The 11,006-nt window shown below is 56.6% G+C and overlaps 1 protein-coding gene across 1 annotated transcript in view; it reads right to left on the reverse strand.

The window, feature by feature from the left end:
* The window catches only part of RNF213 (ring finger protein 213), an 87,818-nt gene that overhangs the window by 59,699 nt on the left and 17,113 nt on the right, over window positions 1–11,006 (reverse strand). Inside the window, exons 10-16 of the mRNA XM_025047104.1 lie at window positions 8,136–8,425; window positions 7,221–7,477; window positions 6,565–6,762; window positions 4,616–4,838; window positions 4,128–4,183; window positions 2,950–3,100; window positions 353–520 (exon numbers count right to left, since the gene is read on the reverse strand). Coding sequence (XP_024902872.1) covers window positions 353–520; window positions 2,950–3,100; window positions 4,128–4,183; window positions 4,616–4,838; window positions 6,565–6,762; window positions 7,221–7,477; window positions 8,136–8,425 — 1,343 coding nt within the window. The remainder of the gene's footprint in view (window positions 1–352; window positions 521–2,949; window positions 3,101–4,127; window positions 4,184–4,615; window positions 4,839–6,564; window positions 6,763–7,220; window positions 7,478–8,135; window positions 8,426–11,006) is intronic.

Raw genomic sequence — 11,006 nt, forward strand, 5'->3', positions numbered from 1 at the left:
CTGCCGGCCCGTCCCCAGCACCCCAGCACCCCGTCCCATCTGGAGACCCGCCCCCCACCCGCCCAGGCTGATCTCTCTGCTCCTCTCGTTGGGGCGCCACTCTGTGCAGCTTCCCTCGCAGGTGCCTCTTTTTCTCCCCTCTTTTGTCCGTTTCCGAAGTCATGAACCCAATTCATAACCTCAGCACCAACTCGAACTCCAAATGCCACCCCTGCAAGCCGCCGCCCAGAGACCTTCCCGTGCCAGCCGGGGAGTGGCGGGGCCTGAATCCACCCACAGACGGGAACCGAGGCCGGCCCGGGCCAACAGTGCCCGTGACAAGGACGGTCCCAGGGGTCACGGCCCGGCTCACCTGGACCTCCTGGTGGTAGGTGAACTTGACGGGGGACGCTCCTGCAGCCTGGAACATCCTCTTCCTAAAGACAACCCCAAGCCAAGTCCTCGTAGTGTTCAGAGCTGCCTGGATGACGGTCCCCACCGAGGTCTTCCCACTGCCGTTCCCTTGTCCTTTTGCAGAAGCCTGTTACCGACGGGGCGGGGAGGGGTTCGGGGGGGCGGGGAGAGAGCAGGAGTTAGCGGCCCGGCGTCTGCGCTCAGGGCTGTGGTGAGCGGCTCTCGCTCGGCTTTGTGTGCCGCACACAGACATGGTCACGCACGCAGCCTGCGTTTTCAAAGGGCTGCGATTTCCCCAGAGCTTGCGGGTTCACTCCGAGCGGGTGGTTGGGGGAAAGTCGGGGGACAAGGAATGGCATTGATGGCCTCTGCCGAACAGTCCCTATACGATGACAGCCGGGGGCTCTGCAGTGCTCCTGAGCCCGAGGAGAAGCCTTCCGCTTTCTCCAGGCTGGGGGGGATGCACCCCCAAATGGCAGAGCCCCCAGCAGCTCAGAGCAGCCCAGCTAGTACGAGAGCAAAGCCCTAGGCCTGAGGGATACCAGCAGCCCACCTGCTGGCCAAGAGGTGAGCCCCATCCCCTGCCATCAGTGAGGCTTCTCCCTTCCCCCCGCTCCCCCACCCCTCTTTCCTTTCCAGCAGCTCTGGCCCAGCCCCCACCTACACAGGGTCAGTCCCAAGGCCCTGGGAGGGGCCCTCACGGTTCGGCTTCTGGTTCTGTATGGGTATGCGTGCTGCTTCTTCAGTAGACACCCCCGAACTGCCTCAGCGTCGGGACCCCCAAACTTCGATCTGCTGGTGCTCCACCCTCCAGAGCTGCTCCCCGAGAACCACCAAGGCCCTCTGCCTGAAGCCTCGGGATGGTAGGTGACAAAGCAGAGGCCTGTCCTGCCCCAGGAGCTGAGCATTGAGTGGACAGACCAACAGCCCACAGACAGACAGACACGCCCGCCGCCTATGGCAAGCGCCCAGACGGGAGCGCCGAGGCGGTCTCCCGGGCGCGTGAAGGGGACCCTCTGCCCTGGCGGGGGGTGCTGGGCAGGGACGCGCTCAGGTGCCGACAGGAGCGCTGTGCTCAGGACAGCGTGGCCGTGGAGGCGGTGACCGGCTCCAGCTGAAAACCGGACAAACTGGCCCTCAAAAGTGCCTGAAGGGCACGGCACCTTCTAGAACAAACCAGAAGCTTTGGCCGGGTGTGCACGCCCTCCGTGATGAGGCCTTGCCCAGGCCGGGGCCTCGCCTCCGGCCACAGCCTGTGCCCACTCCCCCCATCTGTGCTCCCAGGGCACCGCGTGCCCACCAGCTCCCCGGTCACCCACTGCCCCACAACTACGCGCCCACCGGACGGCCCTCTGCGGTCCTCGCTGCCGGGCCCTGCCCTTCCCCAACTCGGCTCCCGGCACCGGGCACAGGGCCAGGCACACAAGGGCGAGAAGAGGCCGAGCCTAAGAACCTGCTCCCGAAACTCACCTCGCTCCTCGATTTCCCACCCGGTACCCTGTCAACCCCATTAACCCTGTGCACCCAACCAAAAGCTCTTTAAAAAACTCAGCACGTACTCCTGTCTGGTTTTTTTTTTTTTGCAAAGCTTTTTGTTTTCGTGGCATAGGAAGAGTATTTTGACCGTTCTGTGGATTACGCTAATCCGAGAGCCAAACCAACATTTAAGATCGTTATTTCCGCAGGGAAATAAACCCCAAATAACCGGCAAATTTCATTTGGAAGTTGGCAGCTGCCGATGATAGCTTAAATAACACCCGCTTCGGGCGAAAGCAATCATCGTATCAATAATATTATTTTAAAATGCGTCTGTGGTATTTTAAAGAACCAAACCAAAAGGAATCAAGTTAAAACATGTGTGATCGTCACAGTTCCGACTCGTAACACGGTTAACTCATAAAGAGTCTAAACATAAACTCGCTTCTATAGCACCTACATCTCACAGCTCATAAACTCGAGCGGGTGAAGACCGCGCGGCAATGAGAAAGCATGAACGGCTGACACATGCAACGCCATGGATGAATCTCGGAGACGTGACGTGAGTGCAGCAAGTCAGATGCAAGAAACAGAAAGTTCGAACACGGGCAAACTAATCTGCGGTGGCAGAGATCGCGGGCGCGGTCGCCCTCGGGGGCAGGATGGGCGCGCACCTGTGTGGGGAGGCACCGAGGTGTGCACGCGGGACCTGTAGCCTTTGCTTCTGTGTTTAAGATAAAACGTACAGGAAAAACGGGTGAGCAAGACCACGTGGTCGTGCGTGGGGACGAGGGGCTTCTGCTGTCCCGGCCGCTGGCACTGCTGTCATTTCCCTGTCATCTACACACTCCCTCCGGTGTAAGACCCGGGAGGACAAGGGCGCCTACGGGTCCTCCAAAATATCCTCGATGCCCGGAACAGAACCGGCATCGACCAGGCGCCCAGCGATGTTTGACGAGGGAACCAGCCACTCTGGGTCATTTCTGCGATTCTAGCATTAGCCGACCTCCTTTCGAGCTGAGGCTGCTTGGAAGTCCATACGTGTCCTGAGCATGAATGACATATATGTGCCCCACTTACCGCTAGAGTGTTAAGTATTATTCTGCAAACAATCTCGGCAGATAAGGCAGGCATCTCATAAAAGGCCGGGTCTTTTGTGAGTCTGCAGATAGCTTCATGAATTCTCAGGCACACAGTCAAGTAAGACTGTACCAAGGGCTCCTCAAGAATCCTACCCCGCAAAGAGTTAAGAGAAATCATTGAAGCGATTTGGCAGAAGTGGGAAACAGTACTGTTATCCACGATGAGTTCCGTCCCTTTAAAGCGCCGACAGGTAAGGCACTGATTTGACCCCGTTAGGTTCAATTAACAGCCGGAAAATTTCAATCCATCTTGAACTCGTGACCGAGACAAAAAGAAAACAGAATCCTTTTGGTTGCCTATGGTCTGCACCGTTTTAACAAAAAGTGAAACTATTCCAAGGGTCGTCCCTGATTTGAAAAAAAGCTAAGGATGTATATGACTAAAGATTCACACACTCCCTAAATCTGAAAAACATTCCAAAAGATACAGGGAGGGAAGGAGAAGGGAAGGAAGGCTGGAGGAACGTGTCCTGTGCACAGAGCCGCGTCCGGCTGCACGCGGGCCGGAGGTGACAGTGAGCGAGTTGACCAGAGCACAAGAAAGGGTTTGCTGGGGCGATGCCCTAACACCCGGGGTCAGGGGAGGGCCCCGAAGTCACAGGTGCTTGACGCTCGGGCCTCCGCCTTCCTGAACACCCTAAGAACTCAGCCAAGGTGGAGGTGCTGCCGGAACCTGCCCCTCCCCCACCGCTTCCTGTCCCTTTCTGCAGGTGTCAGAAGTCACAAAAACCCGCAGGAGCAGATGGCTTCGGATAATTACGTAAATAAAGCTACTTGGATTTTTATTTTCAACTGGCCCGACTTGCAAAAAAAAAAAAAAAAAACGTGAAAAAACTAAGTAACGCAATGCGGGACATGAGGGTGAATATGCCGCATGGGGATGATCGTTAGAAGTAAAAGGAAAAAATGCTTAGGGAAAAAGCCCAGATGGAAAGAAGCCGAAAATCTTAGCAGTTTATATCTATTATCGTCCCTTTAAAAATAGGATGATTCCATCAATAAGCTGAAGAAAGAAGAGGGAAATACACTGATTTATGACCTTCCGATTATGGCAGCAAATAGGGGACAGCGCCACGCAGCGGCGGGTAGCTACATACGTGTGGCTTTTCTACTCACTTGTCCTGATAAATATCCAGGAGTTGCAACAGCATTTTCAGAACATTCTCAACATCCTAGGGTGGCAAAGACAAGAAAAGCAAGAAAGAAGATTTAACGATGACGCCGCTGGCTTCGCTCAGACAGACCCGAAAAAAATTCCACAGAAAGAGGCCCCGCCGATGAATCCTTCTCCTCCTACAAAGAGGTTTTGAGGTGCTAGGCTACTACCCTTCTATCTCTCACAAATAAAATGTGGGATTTAAAACTGTACCATTTTCTCCACTCCAAAATTGGGAAGGAAAGAGAGTAAGCGTGACGTGGGCCAGCACCCATCCTGCCTAGCGCGAGGCTCCGGCCCTAGGAGACGGGGACCCCTTCCAGTTCCCTGGTTTCTAAGGGTTTCGCCCTGTCCGGTTTCGGAGAAGAAGGATCCCGGGCTCTGCACGTTTACTCTTTGACGGGCTTGTGCTCAGGAAGATCTCAAGAGCCTATTGCAGGCAACGAACCTCCAGATTCACGTTGGAGAGCTCCCGAAGTCCTCGAAGCCGGTACGAAGTCCCCAGGAGACAGTCCAGGACACGTGAGGGGAAGCGGCACAGGTAGTCGGAGAAGTTGCCCATGTAGGAAGCCAGGTGGCCCAGAGGCAGCAGACTGAACCAGGATCGAAACAGGTGTTCGTCTACCTCCAGCAAGTGCTTCTTCTCCTCCATGAGCTGGAGCAGCTGCTCCCTGTGGGACGGCGAGGAGGAACAGAAGAAGGCGCAGTGAGCCCCGTAACACAGACCGAGGTGAGGAAAATTAGGTCCGAGGGGAGGGCGAAAGCCCGGATTTTTAAAAATCATTTAAATGCGGAGTAGTGAACTGAACGAAAAGTAAATAATAACATACGAAGAATTCGGCCCAATGGAGGAACCTGGAGGACGTGAGGCTAAGCGAATGAGCCAGTCACCAAAGGACAAATACTGCACGGGTCCACGGGCAGGAAGGACCTAGAATAGTTCCCATTTCTTTCTTGTGGTGAGAACATTTAAAATCGACTCTCTTAGCAACTTCCAAGCATATAAGACAGCGCTGCTAACCAGTCACCGCGCTGTGTCGCCCAGAACTTGCAGCTGGAAGTTTGTAACTTCCGACCAACGTTAACTTTTGGAGGCGTCGCCATGGTATTTTCCAAAGTGGGCGCGATGCTTTACGAATGACACATTTGGATGAGTAACTGAGCGCCATGGGTCAAACGGTGCGAGTGAGCCGCAGCAAAGGTCTTTAAACTATGCTCGTTCTGTAAAATTATATTGGAGACCCCAAAAGATGATGATTGAGAAATAAATAAAGCAGGGTGCCACAGAAGCGACGGGGGTGATGAAGAACATATGGCTAACGGTTCAGGACGTACTAACGGCCACTTCTGCCCAAAAGACAGATAGACACTTTAGGACCAAGGCTAGTATCTGTCATGAAAGGCTAAATTTCTCCTAGATCATCCGTATACCACTGGAGGGCATTTAAAAAAATATACAATTATATAAATAATCTTAATTTGGCTTTAATTTCAAGAAGTTCCAATAACAGTGAAGACGTAATAACTTAATTTAGCTCATGGTTTTAACCCCTAAAAACCTGCAGGCTGGTGCCCTTTGGATCGGGGGAGGGGCGGCAAGGCCTGGAATGGTTTCTCTGACGAAAGACACCGTGCACGGGGGGCGCTGAGCTTAGCAACGAGCGGCGGTATCCACCTTCCCGTACGTAGTTCACACTTATGTCTTCTCTGATTGCGATTTGACTTTCGTGCTTGAAATCGATTTACCATTTTTCTTCCATGGATCGAGCTTTCTGCGTCTTTCCTAAGAAAGCTGAGTTTGCCATAAGGCTGGGGCTTCGCCGCCTCAAGATGTGCACGTCCGATGTGCGAAGCCCTGGCCCTGCCCGCTCTGCTCTCGGGCATTTATTACGAGGAGAAACTAGACGGGGACAGGGCAAGGGTGCTCATCCGAGCAGGGCACAGAGCGACAGCAGGCGACAGTCCCCGCCCCATCACCGCCGCAGGAGAAATGAAGGACTAAGCAGCTGGTATAAGGACGATGCGGATGTCCACCTACTGACCAAGGACTGAGAAGTGGGAGGGAAAAAAAAAAGGTTGGAAGACAGAATACATGACCTCTGGGCCGCGGCTCTCCAGCACGGAAGCAGCCACATATCCACGTTTGGACGAAACCTCGGAGATATGCCCGCTCATGCCAACGACCCGATTGTCTCCGGCACTGCGACAGGCTGTTTTCGTAAGTTTCTTTATATGTCTTGTAGTTTAAAAAAAAAAAAACTTGAAAGAAATAATTTTACAAGACGTGGCACAACACTCGCGTCCCTAGGAGCAGGCAGGACAGCGCCGCTGAAGCCCAGCGCAGATCTCAGGGGACAGTGTCCACTCTGAGACCTCCACGTAGAGGTGCCCACTTACCAATCTGCTCTTCGTTCCCGAAACTCCGAGAAAGAGATTCCTTCGAGGGCTGCCCAGGTGTCCTCGGGCTGAGTCCCGGCGTCCCTCCCTGGAGGGGACCGCTCCATACAGTGGTGCAGCACGGGCAGGGTGCCCACCCAGAGGTCGACCTTCATGTCCATACTCCTTTGGCACAGGTTCACCAACCACGTTCGCCAGCTAGACGGGGAGCAGAACCCCACAGTGAGCGAGGGCAGCCAGTGTCAGACGCACCTGCGGGTCTAATGTCCTAGCAGGAAGTGCCAGCTCCTCGCACAGGGCCGGTCTGAGTGACTAGAACAGGGAGAAAGGGAGACGGGGTACCCCCAGCAACCCCCACAAAGCATCGGGCACTCAGCAGGCCCTCAAGCAAGCCCCCCAGGAAACTCCTGACGGAGTCGCCACACACCGTAGTGTCTCAAAAGCAGCATACTCAACATGTCATAAGATTTTAACATAGATGCCATGGAAAAGGCTGGAAGGATGAATGGTGAGTGGTAAAGTTATGGGTAGTGTTTATCCCTCTATGACAAGCGCTGATTTTTATCAGATGAAAATCATTACAGATCGCTATAAAATCTTTTCTCACACACACACACACACACACACACACACACACACACACACACACACACTACCTCGGCGATGTCTCAAAGATACAGCTTAGGTCGCTGTGAAAGGCATCTGGCGAATTGGCATTGGAGCAGAGGAGGGTGCATAGCAAGGCCAGGTCATCGGGTGACAAGGGAAAGTCAAAATTTTCCACCAAGTTAAGGATAATTAGGCCCATTCTCAATTGACTCTTCACTGGCCGGTCTTCGGGCAGAGGGTCCCCACTTCCTTCCTGAAATGGTGCCACTTGCTTTGTCAAATGATCCCACAGGTCTTTCTTCACCTGGCCCCGGAGAAAAAGAAGACACGAGATCACGGGGCTGAACCCCTCAGAACTGCCCCGTCAGTGGGCCCCCAGTTCCGTGTCAGCTCAGCAGAGGCCGATGCCCCTGAGGGGCCTATGGGGGAGTCGTCCCACGGCCCCGCCTCCCCATGAAACACCGAGCACCCGCCCCTCTGGGCCCAGCCACCCTGGGCCTTCGGGAGCTGCCACCAACACGGCTGTCCAGAGACCCCACAGTGGTGGCAGGCCTTCAGGCTGGGGTTCAACTGCCATCTCAGAAGTGGCCCCAGGTCCGTCTCAAAACTGCCCAGGCCACACCACAGCAACCACGGAGATGCGATTAAGGAGGGTTCCACCCTTCTTTGTACTCTGCCTAGAGGCCAGGCGAGGAGGAGGGTCTAGTGGGGGCGGCGCCAGGCGAGGAGGTGGGTCTAGTGATGGGGTGGAGCCCAGTGAGAAACGGGGTTCAGTGGGGGGCTAGGTGAGGAGGTGGGTCCAGCTGTGAGAGGAGGAAGAAAGTGGAGGACGGAGAATTCCCGAGAGGCAGAGCGACGGGCTCGGGGGCTGAGGGTACCTGTCCCCCTGTACCCATCCCACCGAATGCAGGGGGTCCTCTGGCGCTGGGCGGCGCGGCAGCAGGGGACAGCCACCCCGATACCTGCTTCTCCTCGTACTGCAGCTCCTGCCAGGGCTGGGCGTTCCCTTCGTGGATGGTGGGCATGTGGACGACAAAATAAAACTGCTTAAACTGGGTGAAAAAGTTCTTCAAATTGATGGCGTTCCAGGTCTGGAGGACGCTGAGGAGGCGGTCCAGCATGACGCCGGCGGCGATCTGCTTCCCCTTCATGACGTCCTTCTTCGTCGTGTCCCAGATGTGGTTGAATAACCTCTGGACCCGCCCGGGGGATTTCATGCAGATGATGTCATCATACTGGTGCCAGTCTGCGTCTGAGGGGTGAAGGAACAGCGTCACATTCCAGGCCACACGCGGCCCCTGGGCCGCAGGGGCAGAGTGCGAGCCTCAGGGCGGCCAGGAGGCGGGACTGGCAGGCGCCTGTGGCCGGGCGGGGCTCTGGGCGGCAGCGCCCAACCCCAGCGGGGAGCAGCGTGAGACCGAGGCCACGCGATCCGCTTGGCCTGAAGACACTGGGAACGCATCTCTGGCACACTCGACGGCTCGGCAAGCTTGGCGTGGAGCCAGCTCCCTGGGCCACGGCTGCTGGGAGGGCGAGTGTGCCACACGCAACAGCGACCCCGTGAGCGCCTGAGGACCACCTCGGCAGGAACTCGGTGCCAGAGCCGCCGTCCCCCGACTAGGAACCGCAAAGCCCACCCCACGAAGGACCACACCGGTGACGCAGCAGACGGAACCCTCGCCAGGGGCACAGGCAGGGGCTGCACCTTACGCCCAGTGCAGAGGACACCAGTGGAGGCCGGGAACACCCAGTAAAATCAGCGGAAACATAATTAGAAGCCAAAGAGGCCGACGAGAGGGCTAGAGGCACCGCGAATGCGGACGAGTCGGGGACCGGGACGGGCCTCCTGCTGCTGGCTGCAGCGACTCCGCCACCCGCCCTGCCCCACGACGGCCTGAAGCTATTGCTCAGGTCTCAACTGAGGCATCAGCTCCCATGGAAACTTCCCTTCCTCTCTGTGTCCTTTCTACAGGGCCTGTGGGGCCCACGTGGGGACACAGCCGGCCTCTCTCGGTTTTACAAAAACGCCCCGGCCCTGTCAGACAAAAGGTGAGGTGAGAGCTGCTGGCTGGGACCCGTGGACGCGGTGGGGTGGAGGGCGCCCCAGCTGGGCCCTGGGCGGGCACACGTCTGGCCTCAGGAGGGCCAGACAGGCAGGGACATCGACGGTCTTGAGCTCGCAGAACTTACTGGAAGAATAGAAATGAAACATCGAGGTTCCGAGGGACTAGAGCAAAGAGAAGTCAAAGAAATTCCAAAAGTCAGAAAAAGTACAGCGAAGAACGAGGAGACAGGCGGAGAGAAAGGGCGCGATCGATGGCCAGAGCCACGGCCCAGGCTGCCGGGCCGGGTTCATCGCCAGAGCGGATCGGACAGCATGAAGGAAATACAATAAAACAGGCGCCCAGATGCCCGGCACAGCGCACATGCCGCGCCCGAGGCACGCAGCAGCCACAGCGGCCGCAGGGGGCTGGGGAAGCGCGGCCGGCGGACGCTGGGGAGCAAAGCGGACACGCAGAGCTGGGCCAGGCACAGCCGAGCAAGGCAACGCAGGCTCACAAGGACAGAGTGCCAGCTGTCTGTGGTCCTGCAACCAGCACGCACGTCTGCCATCTGGGCCCCCCACGAGTCGGAGGGCCGAAGCCCCGGCGCCCGCCTCCCGCTGGCCTTGCCACGGGGCTCCTGTTCCGCTGAGAGGCGCTGACAGGCTTAGAAAGAGCAAGGATGGCCACCTCTCTGTCCCTGTCCCTGTCCCTCTGCTTTGGGAATAACTCCTATGTTTATTTAACACAGATCAACCCCTACAGCACTAAACGGAGCAAAGCACAAAACTCTCAATCGACAAAATCCCAGCTCTTCCTGGACAGTCCCATCCCATCACCGGGGCTCGAGCAGTGACCTCCTGATACCTGGGGAGCCAGTGAGGACCTTCCCGGCACCGTCGTCCATCCTCGGCTCCTCGCTACCTAGAACGCCTGTCCCAACCCGCCCGACTGGGGCTCCAGCCCCCAAGATGTTCTAAAGCAAAGCCCACATGAGAAGTGGGGAGCCAGAGCCCAGGCACGGTGACAGACGGGACACAGCTGTCAGAAGCCAACAGGCCGGTCTTCAGAAACGCTTCCGACGTCGAAGCGGCTTCATCTACTAGACCCGTGTCATCCGGTCTTCCGAGCACACGTGGGATGCTGGCCACACACGAGCCATCAGGCCACAAAGAAGAGGACGTCAGGCTGTCCGAAGTAGAGCGCGTGTAGACAGGCCATGCACAGAGCACACACGCGTGCGCACGCACACCCCCCGCCAGCCGTGCACACGCATCAGACACACACACCCCACACCGCCCGTAACACACACACCCCCGCCAGCTGTGCACACGCATCAGACACATACACCCCACACCGCCAGTAACACACACCCCCCGCCAGCCGTGCACACGCATCAGACACACACACCCCACACCGCCAGTAACACACACACCCCCGCCAGCTGTGCACACGCATCAGACACACACCCCACACCGCCAGTAACACACACACACACACTGCCAGCCGTGCACACGCATCAGACACACACACACACACACTGCCAGTAACACACACACCCACCAGTAACACACACACCCACCAGTAACACACACGCACACACCGCCAGTAACACACACACACCAGTAACACACGCACACACCACAAGTAACACACACACACACACACACTACATGCAATGAGTAGAAAATAGCGCAAAGAACAAACAGAAAGATAAGAAACAATATAAACAAGAGAAAGAAAAGGAGAAAATGGAGAATAAAGCGAAGCCGGAAACGCGGGGTGGCGCGG

Source organism: Pteropus alecto, unplaced genomic scaffold (assembly GCF_000325575.1).
Source record: "Pteropus alecto unplaced genomic scaffold, ASM32557v1 scaffold134, whole genome shotgun sequence".
In the NCBI taxonomy this organism is placed as follows: domain Eukaryota; kingdom Metazoa; phylum Chordata; class Mammalia; order Chiroptera; family Pteropodidae; genus Pteropus; species Pteropus alecto.